The 20069-nt window shown below is 43.9% G+C and overlaps 2 protein-coding genes across 3 annotated transcripts in view; one reads left to right on the forward strand and one right to left on the reverse strand.

The window, feature by feature from the left end:
* Positions 1-1795, forward strand: part of snrk (SNF related kinase) — a 51631-nt gene extending 49836 nt beyond the window's left edge. Inside the window, 3 exon segments of the mRNA XM_022750894.1 lie at positions 55-164; positions 608-1169; positions 1172-1795. Coding sequence (XP_022606615.1) covers positions 55-164; positions 608-1169; positions 1172-1795 — 1296 coding nt within the window.
* A 4012-nt stretch (positions 1796-5807) lies between these two features.
* ano10 (anoctamin 10) overlaps positions 5808-20069 on the reverse strand; it is a 47396-nt gene continuing 33134 nt past the window's right edge. Inside the window, exons 14-16 of one of the 2 annotated variants that reach the window (XM_022751139.1) lie at positions 17084-17200; positions 13114-13130; positions 5808-7022 (exon numbers count right to left, since the gene is read on the reverse strand). In XM_022751139.1, coding sequence (XP_022606860.1) covers positions 6956-7022; positions 13114-13130; positions 17084-17200 — 201 coding nt within the window. In that variant the 3' untranslated portion in view covers positions 5808-6955. The remainder of the gene's footprint in view (positions 7023-13113; positions 13131-17083; positions 17201-20069) is intronic. The other variant, XM_022751147.1, reaches the window with a different exon arrangement.

Consider the following 20069-nt stretch of genomic DNA (forward strand, 5'->3'; position numbering starts at 1 on the left):
ACACCTCAACAACCTGTTGGAATTTATTTTGTTCTTTTGAAAATATTTCTTTAGGGAGCCTGTGCTGCCGCCTCGGGCCCCGCTCTTGGCTCTGGTTCTGGGACCATCAGGGCCCCCAGTCCCTCCACCTCAGGATCAGCCAAGCAGCGAACCTGCCTGTTCAGGTCTGATCGGTCTGGATCTGTTTTTTTACTTATTTTGTGTTTTTTGTTTGTTTGTTGGTTTTTCTGTTTAAGTATTTTTCAAGTCCATTTTCAGTGAATGAAACAGACATTATTGATTCATGTCAGTTATTTTCTCTATTAAACAATTAATTGTTGAGTCTAATAAAAAAAATTAAAAGTTAATATGATGTGTTGAAGATTTAGAAATATATTGAGCACATCTTCATATTTGGAAGCGGGAACCTGCTGAAGAAATATTAACTAAATACTTAATCAAAATACTTGATCCACTAATTGATTAATCAACTAATCATTCCAGCTCTAGATACCAGGTCTGCACCCACAGCAGCTGCTCTCGGGTCGACACAGTGGCTTTAAAACTTTGTTTTGCTTTATGATTCTGTCCTGTTACAATAAAAATCTAACATCTGATTGTTTCTCAGGGTGGAGGAGGATGAGGAGGAGGAGGAAGAGCAGGACCCATCTCCCCTCCCGACCCAGGTGATCTTGCGGCGTAAGCCCCCCTCCGTCACCAATCGCCTCACATCCAGGAAGAGCGCACCGGTGCTGAACCAGATCTTTGAGGAGGAGGGGGAGTCGGACGACGACTTCGACATGGACGAGGGTCTGCCGCCCAAACTCAGCCGCCTTAAGATGAACATGGCCGGAAACGCCACCAGCCTGAACTCGGGGGCCAGCTCCTCCTCATCCCCGGGGTCCACGCAGAAGCGCTACCACCGGCGTAAGAGCCAGGGGAGGGGGTCGTCGTGCTCCAGCTCTGAGACGAGCGACGACGACTCAGAGAGCCACCGGAGACGTCTGGACAAAGACTCGGGCTTCGGTTACGGCTGGAACAGACGGGACAGCAGCGAGGGCCCCCCCGGCAGCTCGGGAGGCAACGGGGGAGGCAGCAGCTCAGGGCAGGGGAAGCCTCCCGGAGAGGGCGGAGGTTCCTCCGGTCCAGACCGGAGTCCTCCTGGAGGGGGTGGGAATGGAGGTGGAGGGTTGTGGCGGGGAGTGGAGGAGGGAATGGGGGAGGAGGAGGGGGTAACAAAGGACAGGACAGCCCCTCAAGTTGTTGTAACAACAGTAGCACCACTAACCCCACCCTCAGCACTCTGTCGCGCTCCGCCCGCTCGGCGAGCCGCAGCACCGAGCTGGTGGAGAGTCTGAAGCTCATGAGCCTGTGCCTCAGCTCGCAGCTGCAGCACCACCGCGGGGGGCGGGGGGGCCGAGGGGGTGTGGAGGGAGGAGGTGGTGAGGGGAAGTTAATCATAGACCCTCGCAGTCTCTCAGGCGGGAGTGTGAAAATCCAGGAGAAGTCCGCCTGGAGGATGTGCATCAGCTCCTCGGCGAGCCTAGACACCATCACCCTGCCCACCACTGCCGCCCTGCCTCGCACCCACTCCGCCCAGCACCACCACCGCAAAACGGCGCCGCACAACCCCCCCGGCCTGCGGTCGGGGCCGGGCGACAGGAACGCTCACAGCAACCTGAGCACTTTGAAAAACGGCATGCTCCAACTACCTCTCTGTGAGAAGACCATCTCTGTGAACATCCAGCGCGGTGGAGGCTCCAGGGACGGTCTGCTCTGTACCTCCGCCCCCGCCAGCTGCTGCCAGGTGATCTGAGGCACCCCCCAACCCACCCCACCCACCCACCCTCCACCCCCATCACATGACGCTGCCCCTCCTCTGACCTCTGCACCTCCTTCACATCATTTACTCAACACACTACTCCACCTTTCACGTTCTGTCCTGTGTTGCTGTAGCAGATAGCTGACCTCACCTGTCCGTCGACATACCTGCCTTCTGCTGTCGTCTCTGAGCTCCAGCCTCCTCACTGTGTTTCCTCTGAGTTCATGTTGCTTTTATCTTTTATCTCTTTCTTTTTATCCTTCTTTTACATCTCCAGCTGCTTCGGATGAGAGGAACTAATATTTTCTTATTTACTGGTTTTAGAACAAAAATGACTGAAGGTTTGATTAGATGGAAACACAGAGGTGAAAGAAACAAGAGTCAAAATGAGAATGAAGTTGTAGTTTTACCCCAAAAAACAAATAATATAACAAAAACAGTTGTATTTTTGCATAAGTTTTAACTATTTAGTCATAAGTTTTTACAAAAATATTTGTAGTATTTCAAGATGAAGTCATAATTGTAGAATAAAAGTCAAAAATATTTTGAAAATACTGTTATTTAGAGATAAAGTTCTGACTTGATCATTTCCTCTCATGATCAGCTCCTAGCTGCTGTTACAGCGAACACTAACCTGAAGCCTTAGTGTGAGAGGAGCAGGGGACCAAAGGTGTGTTCATGTATTAATTGACAGCTGTGAGCTCCCGCCTCCTGATTCTGTCCTCCTCTGATTGGTTAGAAGAGTGAGGCTCCACATTAAGTCATGTTGTAGCATATTTCAGCTAAAAACTATTAGAAGAAAGTTTCATACTGCAGCTTTAATAAAATCACTGTTAAGATTAAAACTTTTTTCTTGAAATATCTTGAGACTTTTTTGTAAAACTACGACTTTATTATAAGTTTTAACATTATTCTAAATTAAATGGTCTTTTTTTAGTTTTGTAATCCAGACTTTTCTCCTTTTAAAATTCTTGTAATATTGATTCATTAGTAACTTCATCCTCAACATTGACCCTGATGTTCTGCTGCGTGTCTGCAGAAACATACAGTAGATCTCCATGGTAACAGACTAACACTTCCTTCCTTCACCTCTGACCTTTGACCTCTGAGTGTGAGCTGGCAGTGAGATCAGAACTTTGACCACTTCAGGGAAGAGGACAGGTTTTAATGTGAGTGACCTCTGACCCGGTTAGATCTTGTTTTCAAAAACCAGCTGTAACGTCACCTCCAACAAACACAGCCCTTTAAACCGGGACAGTGTCTCAGTTCAGCTTTTAAATTGGAGAGAAAGAGGAGAAACTGGTGGTTCATCACATGTGTGCACTCCTGTGGCAGCAAACAGCTGATTACATTGATAACCATGTTTATAACGTTACTGCTGTCCACTTATTTAAATCTGAGGTATTATTTTTTTACTCATGACGTGTTGTTGTTGCTGATACACGATATTTGTTGCGTCTGACAAAAACACACGTAGTCTGCTGTGATTCGACCTCTGCTGGCTCCTGTTGGTCCCACCTGCACTGACGTGTCACCCAAAGCTCGCTGCACATGTGTGTGTGTGTGTGTGCAGTGTGTCGACTCGTGTGTCGATTGTGTGTATATACAGTTTGTTGAAAAGTAAAGTTTATTTTTAAAACGTGTACATTTTTGTTTCTTTGAGCGATCTGCTGTTTTAACATGTTGACAGGGGCTAATGTGACGTCTCATTGGTTAAAGTGTGTGTCCAGGAAGTATTCAGACCCCGTCATTGGTCACATGTTGTTATGTTGCAGCCTTGCGCTAAAATCCTTCAGTCCACACTCAAGAAAAGTGTCTGAATACTTATGTCAACGTGATGTTTCAGTTTTTTTGAAAATAAAGCTACAACGTAACAACATGTGAAGAGGTGAAGGGTCTGAATACTTGAACTCTCTGTAAATCACCTGTGCAGGAGAGAAAGCTCACGACTCACAGCTTTAAAGGAGCAGACCAAGAGATGAACAAATGAGAGAGAAGAAAGAGGAGATTCTTTAAGGGCATTGGCAATAAGCTAAACAGTGTGTTGCAGCTATCTGTACAGAAACATTTTGTCATTCGTTTCATTTTTTAAACCCAAACGTGTGCAGCCTTAAAACTGCTACATTAAACTGAAAAGAGAAAAAAGGAAAAAGCTGTTTGAAATATTTTTTTTGTCTTTGGTTCTTTGTCTGTTTTCTTTTTGAAAACCAAATGTACATAAAGTTGTAAATATGGTGCTCTCTCTCTCTCTCTCTCTCTCTTAATCTAGAACAGCAGAGTGAACCTCTTGGTGCATAGCTGTACTGTAATCTAGCCTTATGATAATTAGTAATACTGTATGGGTGTCTCAGCTAAAAATAAAGCCGTGTGAGAAAAACGACACGATTTTCTTCATAGCGTCAGGTCTTTGACTGTTGTCTTACTCAGCTGTATCCAGGTGAACGACGTGCATGTGTTTCAGTGTTTGACATTCAGTGACTCTGAGAGGAAACAGAATCAGCTGCAGAAACGTACCGGACCAAAAAGCAACAGAAGAAGAAGAAAAAGAAAAAGAAAAAAAAAAAAGAGAGAGGAGCTGGAACTGACAGGAATATTCAGTGTATTATTCTGTAGTTGATACCTGTTGTCAGATGTTACATATAGCTATGGTAATATCCAAAAATAAAATGTGGAATACTGTCTCATACATGTCGTCTGCTTGGTCTTTCTTCGTAACACCTCTTTCGGCTGCACCGCTGAACTTCTCATGTAGGAGTCCAGTTCATGTCCCTCTGATGTCCTCTCTCTGTTAGCCTCCACCAGCTCCTGCTGAACGCTCCACTCTCAGATCTGATCAGCCGATAAGCTTGTATATGTTATTGTGCATTTTATGACTAAAGCATGAAACTCTCTCCTGTGTGTCTATAAACCCTGAAGGCATTTCAGATTTGACCTCTGGGTCAGGACAGACGGTGACCAAATTTCAGGCTGTTAAATTTCAATTTTTCTTCACTTTTCGGCAGACGTAAAGGCGATGTATGTCAGTTGTGTTTTATCTTTACGCTCTTATTACATGAACATGAACATGAGTGTGGTCCAGAGCAAACTAGCATGCTAGCTTCTGATTCGAATGTTTGCTAAAGTGCTAGCTCACAGCCAGGGATGTACTGGGACTGTAATTCAGCCCAGGACTTGAGATGGAGAGGCCCTATTTTTTTGGCAGTAATTTTAACACTAATAATGTTTTTGTGGTATAGAGAATCAAATTATGCTTAAGACATTCAAGCCACTTCAGGATGTCTTGCTGACGCCTGCCTCCTCAGTTTGTATGAGCACGTCGCCGCTGCACTGAATCAAAACAAGATCAGGTCAGAGCTGGACTCACAAAATACTTATGACTACCAAAATGTGTACAGTCAGTCAACAGAGGGCTCAGATAGTTACAATTGCTGTCTGTTTTGATTTGAATGTGATTTAATGATGGCTTTGTGTGTTAACATGTTGCAAACTGTTGTTTATAATGTATATATACGTCATTTTAGTGTATAATAATCGATGCATCACTAATGGTGCACCTGTCGTGTCCCTGCCTCTGGATCCCGCCTCATCAGTGGCCACAGAGACCTTTCCACTACGTCAGTTTGGTGCATTCATTTTTTCTGCACCACCCATTTTTTTTTGTCTGTCTTTTTTCTTCTCGCCAGGTTTCCGCCAAAAATGCTCTGAGCCGCCTCTCTGCTCTTACTACACAAACTCGACGCAGAGCCCTTGAATAGAGATTCAGTGATGATTCACACACACACTACGTGACACTGAGGAGGTTTTCTCTCCGCACACTCAGCGCTCTGCCTCGACACTCAAGTAACGCTGGAGCTTCCAGGGCAGACAACACACTCCAGGTTTATTCTGAGATGTTTGTGTGAACAGGCCTCTTCACCTCCACTACATGACACTGGTCAGACTGTGTGAAGCATGTTTCGGGCCTGCAGCAGTAAAACCCAGTAACAGAACAAACATACAACAGAAGCACGTTTCATCTTGTTGTTTATAGGTTTACTGAAGCCAAAGAGCAGCACAGAACCGTCAGTAATAATGTCAGGATATAAAACACTGAGATCGGCGTCGCATTTCAAGGCACCAGGGTGTTTATAAGAATTTATGGTTTAAAGCTTCAAGTCATTTTCATCAACAGTGGAAGAAACAAAGTAATTATTATAGTTAGAAGGTAATACCCTGGTCACATCACATGCTGAGAAAATACAAAATCAACATCATCTCATCACAATCTCTTGGATATGGTAGCAAAAGAAAGGCCATAAAATAATAACAAATAAATAATATTGAAATTGAAATTCACGGCATTAAACATTTTACTTTGAAAATCATCCCGGTGAATTTATGTGGTTTGAATTGTTGCTAGGTCTTTTTTTCAGGTTTAGACATTTAGGATCACATGACTGACAGACCGTCAGCTCTGTGACAAAACAACATTTCTCAAAGTAAAATATTTGACTGCTAATATGCCATATTAGTTGTGGTTAATTTATGTGTTGGGTTGCAGATTAAATCTTTTTGGCCTCTCTTTGCTTCCGTACTTGGAGCACAGAACTGGGAGTAAGACGTCTTCAGTTGCAAGCAGCTGCGGTACTGAAGCTCAGTGTATCTGTGGTTTAAGCCAGCATGTTATTGGTGAAGTGTGTGAGGTTATAACACCTTCATAACCATTTTTGGAAGGTAGACAAATTTTGACAGTTAAATAATCCCAAACCACAGTCCTGACTGAACCCGACCCACAGTGACTGAAACAGAACAAACAACTGAAAACTACATCCATCCATCCTGGATATAAAAATCTATATTTTCAATAGAATATTTTGTCATAATACAGCATTCATCCATGATTTGGACATGTGACTTTTACCCATTTTATCCATTTATCCCACGTTTACACCAAACCAAAATATAACCCCATTACAGTACGTCTCATTAATAATACACCTGGTACACAGGTACACTCTGTTTAATGACAAGTTTCAGTGATGCTGTGAAGACGCTGCAGATAAACATGTGCATGAAAATCAGCCGCATAAACTCAAAAAATAAAGTTGTTCATGTCATAATACAAACACGTGGATGTGTAAACAACAGTGTGATGTTGAAGCTGCTGCAGCTCCGTCAGTATCTGTAGACTCTCCTCTCCTCCTCACTGCATCTTACCGAGCTCCGAGGCTTCAAGCATTTTCTGCAACACATGACAAACAGCAACAGTCATATTAATGTATTTCACTACAGAAAGGTGGTGTGTGTGTGTGTGTGTGTGTGTGTGTGTGTGTGTGTGTGTGTGGGCATCCATACTTCTTTATGAGCTATGCATTTTATTTGAATAAGAGGCAGAAACCACCATCCAGCTGCATGTGATCATGTGTCGTACCCAGTGAGAGAGTCTGTGTGAGTCCTTCTACTACTTACATTACAGCAGGACTGTTTGTCTCATCGGTCACCTTAAAGCTCCATACAGTCTAAAGGTCTCTGTCCATGTGTAGTTTGATTATAAAGCAGGTCTAGGTTCTATATTAATACTGTGAAAGTATCAAAGCCTCAGTCCACAGAGAAATGCACACAGCCTGTATTCAGAAACTGAGCCTTAAAACCAGCCGTCAGGACTTCTGTAACTTTGTGATGTCACAACAAAGCAGTCACCGCTCTCAGCTCACCGACCTGTTGTTACTAGAGCTCCAGAGAGAAGCCTGACAGAGGAGATGTAAAACTACACTGAGATGGTGTTTGGTTCTTCAGACCACAAATATATTTTCTTATGGATTAAAACTTCAAATAAAACACAGAAGAAGAGGAAAATATGGAGCTTTAAAAGATGTTTCAGGTTTATTACATTTAGAGACGTTTGTCATTTTTGGGCATCATCCTTAATAATAATAAAATACAAGTTAACTGTTGAGATCTGGAGTCCAACAGAGCAAAAACACAACCAGTCATGTTTTAACCAAACTCGGATTTATCTGGAATAAAAGGCCAACAGATAGACTGTATTAACATCCATCACAGATTACACACCAACTTTCTACCTCCAATTTACTCTGACAAATAATACAGCTTGTGTTTCTCGTCCCATCAGCAAAGACTCTGAGCAGAACAATATAAGGACGTCAGTGTAGCGCCGTCGCAATAACCACACAGCTGAAATATTGAGCCAAAGACAAGCCACCTGTAGTGGACGGTGAGCAACCACCACAACTCCACAATGTTCACGTTTCTCTGACCGCCCAACGTCACAGAGAATAACAAACTCAGATAACTCCTCTGTGATACTCTCACATGGAAGTGGTTTTCATTTTGACAATTCAGTAACCAGAGCACACTAACAGTGTGAGTGTGGACCAACAGGTGAAAACAACGCTGACACGCTGTCCTGACAGAAACCACGTACACCGCGACCCTCCGCCCTGCACCACTGAGCTTTAAAGAATAATGTTTGTCTGAGTCAAGTTTCTGGAACTTTCTGGAACGATCTGATGAAGTGAAGTGCAGCAGACACCGGTGTTTGCCTTCAAACAGAAACAGTCTCAGAGAGAGAGAGAGCTGTTCTCCTCACACATTCGTTCTGTCGAGACGACAAACGCTTGCAGAGATCAGAGGGGCGGAGAGGTGAAGCAGGTGAAGGTGGTGAAGACTAGTTGGACGAACTAGTTTGCCTGAAGCCCACCAAGGCCTTTACCGTGATCACAGTGACGACCAGTGCTGTGGAAGCAGGAGCCACTTTGACCAAAACCATGGGGCTGTGCATCAACTTTTTTTGTTTCGTTATTAATTAAAGGTTTGAGATCCTCCACCGCTGAGATTGAGTTGTGTGAAAAATGAATATATCCAGCGGAGGAAAACCTCAACAACATCTCGCTCCGCTGTCACCTGGAAACATGAAGCCGAGACTCTCTGCTGGGAAGAACAACAGTAGAGATATGTGAATTGATGAGTGACGGAGGGTGGAAAAATCCATAACACGCATCGTAAATAATGAGGTTTGTTTGCACTTCTTAAAGCCCGAGCACCGTCTGTCCCCGAAGACCCTGCAGGACACGCACACACTTCACTGGCTGGTGTCGCCTGATCCAGAGGTCACCACCAAGAGACGGAGTTTTTGTCTCTGTGTCCCAGAATGACCGGAGTCCTGAGCAGTGAGGGCTGCGTACTTTTAAAACTAACATGAGCAGAGCAGGACAGCAGCTGAGCAGAGGCCTGGACAGTGTTCTGCAGAGGGACTCTGCAGGGGCCGAGGGCCGGCTGTCTGGATCCTGCACAGACAAACAGGAACAGCAGGCAGGTACTGTTTGTACCGCTCTGCTGACAGCACGTATATCAGCGAGGATCATCATGGGTATCTGAAGAGCTGGAGTTACACCAGCCAAAAACACCGACACCCCCTCACTCGGTGCTGCTGATGTTGTTCATTTTTCACTGAATAATTCCCCTCTGCTTCTGGCAAGATACAAAGCAAGCAGTCTGATGGGGGGGGGGGGGGGGGGGGGGGCTTCGTCCTGAGGCTTCAGAGCTGAGTCTTCAGGGTTAAACAGACTGAGATGGGAGCTGGGATTAAACCCTTTCAACAACAAACAGACTGGAAACCATCAGATTAATGAATTTTAATGTTCAGAAGATTAATGAACCGCACGTCTAAGACTAACCCTGGATTCATATACATATATATATATATATAAAGAGACAGCAAAGGGAATATTGAATATGAATGGATGAATAACTGATCTGTAAGGCTTTGGTGCTTTAGTTACAAGTGGTAACAGTGAACACAAGCTGGAACCAGTGTCCTGGGCCAGTTTCACAGAGATATCTCAGACTGGTCTGTGGTGTTGGTCCAGGTCAGTCTGATGTTAGTCAGACTGTTTCACTAGAGTAAAGACTGACTCACTTTAAACCAAAAACATTAGACACCTTGCCCCTAAGTAACTCAGTCCTGAGACCAATGTTACCATGGTAACAATCAATGACACCTGTGCTGACCAGTAGAAGAAAAAACAGTAGAACATGGCTCTGTTGTTTGCTGACATTGTTATGGAGAGAGAGAAGAGAAGGGAAAGTTTTTAGAGACTGCAGAGATTTATTTTCAAATCAGATTTTCATTTTTATTGTTTCACTCTTCACTGAATTTCCAAAGTAAAAACGTCCTTGAAACTGTTGAATTCATCCACAAGACAAACATTTTCTGCTGAGGGTAAACAGAGTTGAGCGGTCTGTCTGTTTGTCTTGCGGCCATTTTTCTGTCTGTTTGTCTTCATTTACCCAGAATTCACTGCACCACGGTCAAGAACTAAAGTGCTTTGTGCAGCGGGTGAATTTAGACTCAGTCTATCTGAAGTCTGACTATCTGTTTCATGTAAGACGCAGTCAAAGCCGTGTGACGGTGGAAGCTGGAGAAAGCAACCACTTTTATTTTGAAACTTTTCATTGATTATTATATTTCACCTCCAAATGTGCAGATATATTGTTATGAGGAGAGTTTATGTCCCCGCATGTTCGTTAAAGCCGCGGCTCCAAGAACAGACGAGTCAGTGACAGACTGCACCTGAAGCTGTCTCTTTGTGCTGCTTGTTGTGGATGATCTCTTACATCACAGCCTGTCCCCTGCTCACCCTGCTGACCTCAGGGGCCGGCACATGGAGCCAAAGCTCTCTGCTCCATATGTTCTGCTAATTGTCCTGATATGTCAGTATTGATCAGAGAGAGAGGAAGCAGAGCCTTACACACACACACACACTCTCTCACACACACACTCTCTCACACACACACACACACACACACACACACACACACACAACACACACACACAAACAGGACACACACACAACACAGCCTCTGTAGGTTTTATAGGAGGAAGATGCTCCAAATAAACCTCCACGCAAGATGAAAAAACCTGAAGAACAATGACCCCACGTCTCAGAGGGCTCAGTCATTTCATCCACATCCACATTTCACAGAGTGAAGAGCTGACCAGCACCATCATGGAGCAGGGGGTAGGGGTGGCTGAGGCTACTGAGTATCTATTTACCAGCTGACACAGTAACCTCCGTCTCCTCTGATGAACCGGTTTTCACAAACCAGAACTGGTTTCTTAAGCTTTTCTCTCACAGCTGCTAAAATATTCAACCTCCTGAGCTGAGTCTCTGCAACATAACATCCTCAGTCATCTCACAGACAGCCAGCTTCAGACCAGCTTCACTGTCACCTCACACCTCCTCCAACGCTTCAGCTATAACTCTTCCTCTCTTCCTCTACCATAAACTCACCTCTGCCACTGTTGTTTCCGTGGCGCCGGGTATACATGTGGGATGACATCAGATGGAAAGCTCTCAGCTGTATCTGCTGGCTCTCTGTCTAACGAAGTCAGGGTGAAGATTTAACAGGATCTTCTCTGTGCTGTGATTGATCGGCTCAGGTGGCCGTGTGCGCTCCAAGGTGACTCGTCGTCGGAGAAGCCAAGAAAGTCGCTTATCTGTGTGATCAAGTGTCTCCTGCTGGAACACGAGTCCCTCTCCACTTTATCCTACATACCCCATGTGACTGACTGTGAGCCGCTGAGCTCCTTACATTATTATTATCATTATGTGGAACAACCGGGGTGAGAGGGCAGCTTGTTGCGTTTTAATCAAATCAAATGCCCCTGTCTACTTTTCTAATGTAATAAAGAGATAATCATAACTCATTAAACCCTACTACATGTTCCAGTTAATTGGTACCTCATCACTTCTCCTGACTACATCCACATGTTTGTCAACCTGCTGCTGCTTTGTATTTCTGACACTGCTTCAGTTTCCTCTCATGCGCACATTAATCCTAGACTGTGTTTCTTCCTTGTTGTCAACTAAAAGACAAAACAAACGACGTGCTTCACTGAAGGGATTTAAAGAAAACACTCTGCTCTGTTCTCGATCCGCCATCTTCCTTCTCACCGTGTCACAAGAAGAATTTCCAGCTTTTATATGAATGAACTTTTTTTTCACATGACTCCTGGACGCGGTGGCTCATTAGCCGCGCTTCCATTAACCGGCTTAATGCGCAATTTCAAATCGCGAACTTAAAAAACATGTAGGCCAATGGAAACACTCTTTCCACATTTAAGTCACACGACATGAGTCGTCACATGACATCCATAATAGGGATGCAGCGATGCATTTTGCTGGTAGGTTATTTTTGGCGCAACCTGCACAGAACGAAAACCAAGTTAGAGCAGTGGTGCACCGGCTTAAAGTGCCGCACTTATCAACAGAGTGAGGAGGGAGACATGGAGGCTACGCTAACGATTCATTAGCTTAATAACAGCAGAGGAACCGAGCAGCAAAGGTTTGTAGAGGAAAGTGTTGTAGAGGAGCTTGTAAACTTCCAGCACTATACCATGGGTTTTAATTAATTGCATTTCAGTTGTTAACAACGCAGTATAAGAGATGTTGTAAGTTTCTTTCTTTAATTAAAAAAGGGCAAACATAAATTAATGCATAATAATTATGAAACCTTGATTATTCCTCAGACTATAGTCATTCCATCGAAATCTATCATGGTTTCATCCCCAACCCACAGACACTGCAGAGCTTTATCAGACTTCCATCATCACCTGCGCCAGACGCCCTCATCGACTCCCATTCAATATTACAATGGCTGTTGTGGTGGATATGCAGTCTACCCAACAATTAGCATACGCTGGAAATCCATTGCCTTATATCTACTGCTGATGAAAGTGAAGGAGCAGTTTCACTACTTTCACGGATGTTTTAAATCTCCTCTGTGCAGCATGCGCACGATACGTCCTGCACTGTGAATGAACACCACAGAAGTTAAGTCAACAATCAAAACAGCCCGAATCATTATTTCACATTCTCTGACGCAGACAGAATCTAATCTTTCCTTAGACTCGGTGTCCGTCCTCTCGTTGATGGTCGGCCTGAACACCAGTCTAACCACCTTACTCTTCTCTGTCTGCCTGCATGTTTTCTGGAGCTGAGCTCAAACAGACTTTCATCTACTGCAAAAAAAACAAAAAAAAAAAAACACACTAGCACAGCTTAAGCATCAAGTCCCAAAGCACACAGCTGGTGTGGTGTGATGGAGTCAGGTATTAACTGATCGGACTATAAAATATGCCAATGATGATATTAATCGATATATTAATTTTTACATCAAACTTTCAGCCGGTACACAGATTCACAACAAAACCTTGTGAGTTAGATCATTAGTTTGTTTAAATGTTTAATATCATCCAGTTACTCAAAGTCAAACCAGTGTCATCCAAACACACACACTGAGCTACTCACCCTCCATGAAGCTGCCTCTGCAAAACCAGGAGAGCGCAGAACAACACCGATCAAACCAAACTTCACTGGCAAATACGACAAGAAGCATCAACACTTTATTCTGGGCCAGTCTCTCTGTCAGGTCTTACCACCTGTGAAATGTCATTCAGACTCATTTCATTTCTTCTCCTTCTTGGAGATAAACACACTGTAAAGACTTGAACCTGTAAAATGGCGCTGTGTAGAAACCTGAGAGAAACCACACCAGAGAGAAACGAGCTCATCACAGAAGCACTCAGCCCCGTCAGTCCACATCAAACAAATGGCTGCGGTGCCGAGCGAGCTAATGCTTCACTGTGGAGCCATATCAATACTATTAACATAGGGCACGCCATTTGTCTTCAGTAAAGTGGTCTGGGACAGGCATCAGGAGCCCACGGTTCATGCTAAATGTGAAGCTATGGAGCAGAACGCTGTAATGGACACATGAGATCCCCACTCTGTCTACACTGTGTGTGGAGGCTGGTAGTTTGACGGGGGGGGGGGGGGGGGGGGGGGGGGGGGGGGGGGGGGGGGGGGGGGGGGGGGGGGGGGGGGGGGGGTTTATTACAGCCTCAACAACGCCACAAGATGGGTAAGTGTGTGTGTGTGTGTGTGTGTGTGTGTGTGTATGTGTGTTTGCTCTTGTTTTACTATGATGAGCCCAGGGAGAACCCACTATACTTGTTGGGATCAACAACTTTGTTTGAGGTGGGGTTTTGTATCGTTTGAATTTTATCGATTGTGATTGCGCCATGCGTACGCCACGCCCCGCACGTAAATTGGTGTTTATAGACACTGAATGCGTCATGTGACACACGGTTTCCCAAAGTGAAATAAGCTGAGACACATAATTTAACACCTAATAAAATAACCGACTTCACGGAGCTTCATTCATTATCATCATTATAAGTTTTACAGTTTTACATTTCATAAACAGAAATAATTGTTTGTTCTCAATGTTTCCTTCAGCATCGTTTAATATCCTGATTATTTATTGTGTCATTCTGTAACTGTTTCATACTATTTGAATATTAATAATCACAGTGTTGGAGCCTGTGGAGCCTCATGAAGACTCTCTGCTCCCAGTAAATGAAGGTCCTTCCCGTCTTTCTTCTCTCTAGAACTTGTGGCACAGACAGTGTTTTTATACAAACTGACTGTTTAAGGGAGAGTCTTCATCCATTCATGGCTAACTGTGGGAGTGGAAATGAGGCTCGTGCACAATGAGTGAGATTTATAAAGTGGAACCATGTGAACGCACGGCTTCATAATTCTGATGAAAAGAATGTGTGTGTGTGTGTGTGTTTCTGGTTTTGTGCGTACACATAGTTTTAGTCATGAATCTACACAGAGTTTTGTGCGTCCAGCCCCTGGTCCAGAGGTGATTTTAACAGTCAAACAAGCGAATGTAAAAGAGATTATTCTCTTGAATCGAGGGTTTTCAAGAAGAAAATAATACCCTGGACAAAAAATAATGGAGGCCAAGAATCACACAGTTAAACTGTAATCACAAGGAAATCCATTCCAGCGTGAGAGAACATCAAACTGAGCCTGGACCAATGCTCAGGTGCAGAGCTCTAGAAAACACTGTGATGGAGCAACAAGAGATCAAGCACTGCTCGGTTTTTAGAGCCACGCTGTGCGACTTGACTCGGCTAATTATCTTCCCTCACACTCTGCACTTTGTGTCGAGTTCTATTCTAAAGTGAAGCCACATTTTTGACCGTTTACCGCGCTCCATAGTTCCCACTGTTGTGACATCAGCTGTGCACGCTAGCTCATTTTTTATGGAGTTAATTGTATCGCGTAATTTTTAAACAGTTGTGGCTGTGGAAGGTGCAGCGGCTCTGCCCTCCCTCAGCTGATGCTGTGTGTGCTGCTTGTAGATAAAGAAACAGACGTTCTTTGATTCGGCCCCTGGACTGAGACAAAGCTGCTGTTGCGTTGATGCTTGATGTAGGACGTAGACAGGTCCGGGCAGATAGCTATGTACTGTATGTCCTGGGCAGAACCAAAATTCAATTCTTTCTTTTGGGGGTGTGTGTGTGTGTCTGTGATTTTGGAATATCAACGACCTTTGATATCTCTCTGACAGACGTTTTCTTTTTTGAGTCTCATTATTATTTTCCTCACTTGCACGGACGCCTCTTTACTCTTCATATCGACACACAGCTCCACCTCAATCTGAGTGGCAACTAGTTCAAGTCTGAACCACGTGTGAACTTGTTTCAGCATGAACTCACTTATGAACTGTTGCAATTTGGAAATTATACAACTGTTAGTTTCTAACAAAGTAATTTGATTGGACGAGAGTCATTCCATGTTGCTGATATAGAGCACAACAGCACTGAGACTTTTAACTACATGTATCACTCCACTTCACAGGTGATCTATTAGCTGTTAATCAGCGTCACATTAACGGTCGTTATCTCTCTTAGATTGTAACAAACAAAGATGAAAATATTTCCAGAAATAACATTTGAATTAAATGATGTCTGGTCGTCAGAAGAAGATGAAGGGAAGAAGCCTGGATACTTCAGCGCACACCTGAGGTAATGTGCAGGTCAGGAAAATGTTTACGTGTCGCTTAGCAACAGTCCAGTACCAGTCCAGTTGAGGAACTATTTGTGTTGGCGTTGCAAAATAAATGATGAAATAAACAAATAAATCATATCCTGTTTTTGCTTAGTACTATTAACTAATATGGCGCTCGTAGAACTGTTTTTGCTGTCATTGCCTTTGTCCTAATGTTCATCAACATATATTTTTTTTAAATCAATAAAGTTAAAAAAAAGTTAAACTGAACTGAGAATTTTAAGAAATGTGTTTGTTTTTCAGCCACATCCAGTTTCAAAGGCAATGATAAATGATACAATAAAAGTCAAAGGTTCAAGCTTAAGTTTTTACTTCATGTCTCTATCTGCTCCAGAGGCTGAGTAATAAAGGTTTTAGTGAACGTCTGAGGTTTTAGAGGGAGACTCAGATTAATTAGTGCAGTCCTGCTCAAAATGTGCCTGTCAGTCACCTGGCACACAGACAAATTCCTCGATTTATAGTTGGATACTGGGATCAATATTAGTACTTTTTTGCAATGTAATTTTCTCACGGATTTACTTGGAAGAGTTGAGCAGCACCAAGTTCATTTGTTTGGTTATGAATAAGCAGATCTATAGAAACAGCAGTCATGTGGAAAAAGAAGCTTGACTTGGTCATTAAGTGATTAGGAGTGGATAACAATGCTGATGAAGAACACACACACACACACACACACACACACACACACACACACACACACACACACACACACAAAGTTAATGCTGATGAGCTTTTCTGTGGTCTGCATCAACACAGTCAGCAGCTCACTCCCTCTCCAACAGAGTCACTGAGGCGTGATGCTGCTCGCTGCCTTGCTAAATGGACCTTAGTCCCACTCCTGTCCATTAGAAGCTGAACTGCGTGTGCTACAGGTTTCAATGACGCACACAGGGAAAGGTTTTCATTGTTAGTTATGACCATGTCTGGGGCTCAGCGTCTTAATGAATGTTTGAATGAAAATGCTCAGATCAGTCGAAACTTATTTATCTTTGACTTTTTGTTGCCAGACATTAAGCTTGTCTTTGTGTTTCTAGCTGACGCTGTTCAACACAGTTTACAGTAAACAGGCTTCTCTGGCAGTGAAGACTGTTTCCGCTAATACAAAGTGAAAAGAAAAAGCTGCTGAAAGAGCTGATTACAAACCTGACAGCCAACAGCCTCTGTGTGAAGCCTTAAACATGATGGAAGCATCTGATACACTGCAGCTTTTTAAAACAAGTTGCTCATGGTGTCGCTTTGTTCTTCAGGACTGATGCGTGTGTGTAGTAATGACACCAAACTGATCAATGGTAAGAACATGCACAGTATAGATTAATGTTACAGGGCAGGTAAAGCTTTCAGTGTACTATTCTACCTTTTTCTTGAGGGCCTCCAGGGATTCGAACTCCAGCCGGGCTAGTTTGATCTGGATGTGTTTGGGAACATCTGGGATGAGGAAGGCCAGGAGAAACTTGAAGGCCAGCAGGGCGTGCTGAAATCACAGAATCACAGACACATCACAGGGTTTCAAACACCTCAGGGACCTTTGTGTTCAGCTTTTACTTCCATCCTGTTTTCAGAAAAACATGCTTCAAAAGAGACATGGACGTCTCTTGGTTGGGTTTTTATGGGACAATGTGCTGTAAAATCAGAGAGGACAGAAGAAGACAAAGCAGGCAAGATGAGACAGACGACCTCTGTCAAATGTTAAGCTCAATGAGGACGCGAAATAAACAAACAAATAAATAAAAGAAGCATTTTGGCAGCTTGGTTAAACAGAACAGTCAGTTCTGACTCTCACATGAAACAATGAATATTAGATTGACAAACATATTTAATATGTGTTCAGTGACTTCCTGCTTCTCTGTGTGTGTTGTACTTTCCCTGGTGATGCTCTGAGTCTAAACTACAACCACCTTCACCTTCCTGGGGGTTTTTACCTCCAGTCAACCAGTGAAACACACAGTCGGCCCCATAGAGGTAACTAATTACTCTGTAAGTGTACTGAGGAGCTGTGTAATAAAAGGGCTACGAGTCTCAAGATCCATTTAGATTATAATAAGAGGCTTCATGACCAAATGGTCGAGTCTTCTGGGCATACACTGCAAATAAAGATGGACGTAGCCTCTGTGACGTCACCTGCAGGTTTCTGAAGAGCAGTTTTGAAGCTCAGAGTGAGCTGCTAAACCATCGCGATCTTGGCAGTGTCTGACTCCGCCCCTTACTCCCAACTAATCCAAAAATGGACAAAGAGGAGGGGCGTGTGTGGAGCTGAGACTTTGGTGCATTCGGTTTGTGGCAAGCATACACTCATCCACCAGTCACCAAAGCTGCCACGCCCTCAGTGCATGACTTTAAGTCTTAATAAAAAGTCAAATGTACACAGTTGTCATGAAGGAGGAAATTAGCTCTAGGGACCAAAACAGTTTTTGTACCAGGCTGTAAACATGTTTATTTCTGCTCTGAAGTTGGACATTTTAACATGGGAGTCTATGGGGACTGACTCACTGTTGGAGCCAGACTCAAGGGGTCATTAGAGGAACTGCAGTTTTGGTTCTTCACTATTAGCATTTTTGGTTTTGGGTAGTGAGTGAAAAAATGAGATGCCGATACAAGCAGCTGAAAGGAGTTTCCCCAGTAGGGTCTGTAGATCAGTAGGTCTGGGCTCGGCCTCACAGACAGAGTAAGGAACTCCGACATCCAGAGGGAGTACAGCAGCTGCTCCTTCACATCAAAAGGAGCCAGTTGAGGTGGTTCGGGCATCTGGTTAGGATGCCTCCTGGGTGCCCACCAGTGAAAATCTTCCAGGCATGTCCAGCTGGTAGGACGCCTCGGGGTAGACCCAGAACTCACTGGAGAGATTATATATCTCATCTGGCCTGGGAGCCAGGAGGAGCTGGAAAACTGGGGAGATTGCTGGAGAGAGTGACGTCTGGACTACATTGTTTGACCTGCTGTCAGCGAGACCTGACCTCAGATAAGTGGCAGAAAATGGATGGATGGACAATGAAAGACATATCACTCTCCTATTGCAAATATTGCACACAAAAATATAACAATAAACCACCCTATCAAAAAGAAAAATGAACATACAGTGGTTCAGAAAGTATCCAGACCTCTTCACTTTGTCTCTGGATTATTGAGTGTAGACTGATGGGCAGGAATGACAACTTCATCCATTTAAAATTAAATCTATAACACAATAAAGTGAAAAACGTGAAGGAATACTTTCTGGAGCTACTGTATGTACATAAAAACAGGTAACTCAGAAGACTGGTAAAACTCAATCACTGAGCACTTTATTAGTAACACATCTGCTTATCAGTGTAATTATCCAATAAACCAATCATGTGACAGCAGTACAGTGAATAAACTCCTGCAAATCCAGATGAGGAGCTTCAGTTAATGAGATAAAATGTGATCTCAGTGACTTTGAGCTTCACGATTGTCTGTGTCAGACGGCTGCTTTGAGTGTTTCTCAAACTGCTGATCTGGATTTTCACACACAACAGTCTCGAGAGTTTTTACTCAGAATGGAGCCAACAAGAAAAAGCATCCAGTGAGCAGCAGCTCTGCGTTGATGAGAGAGGTCAAAGGTCAGAGGAGAATAGATAGACTGGTTGTAGCTGACAGAGAGGCTACAATCACTCAGATAACCACTCTTTACAACTGTGCTGAGCAGAAAAGCTTCAGAGTGAACAACACGTCCAAACTTGACGTGGATGGACCAAAACAGCAGAAGACAACGTCAGGTTCCACTTCCTGTCACCAAGAACAGAGACCTGAGGCTGCAGTGGACACACCATGGACCCAACCTGCCTTGTGTCAACAGTCCAGGCTGGAGGTGGTGGCGTGATGGAATTGGGAATGTTTTCTTCTTAATACCAATCAGTCATGGTCTGAATGTCACAGTCTATCTGAGTGTTGCTGCTGACGATGTTCATCCCTTCACGGCCATAGCTCACCATCTTTTAATGTCTATTTCCAGCAGGATAATGCTCCATGACACAAAGCTAAAGTCATCTCAAACTGGTTTCATCAACATGACAGTGAGTTCATTGAACTTCAGTGCCCCCCCCCCCAGTCTCCAGACCTGAACCCAGTAGAAGACCTTTGGGATGTGGTAGAACAGGAGAGGGGCAGCATGAATATGCAGCTGACAGATCAGCAGAAATGATGTGATGCATCATGTCGACATGGAGCAGAGTCTCAGAGGAGAGTGTCAACATCTGGTGGAACCATGACAGGAAGAACTGAGGAACCACCCAGTGTTAGTGTGCTGTTCCTAACAGAGTCAGAAGTGTGTGTGTGTTACCATGAGGATGTGTATGCTGACCAACATGATTCCCAACTGGCCACCA

Source organism: Seriola dumerili, unplaced genomic scaffold, assembly GCF_002260705.1.
Source record: "Seriola dumerili isolate Sdu_G_001 unplaced genomic scaffold, Sdu_1.0 BDQW01000016.1, whole genome shotgun sequence".
NCBI classification, from domain to species: domain Eukaryota; kingdom Metazoa; phylum Chordata; class Actinopteri; order Carangiformes; family Carangidae; genus Seriola; species Seriola dumerili.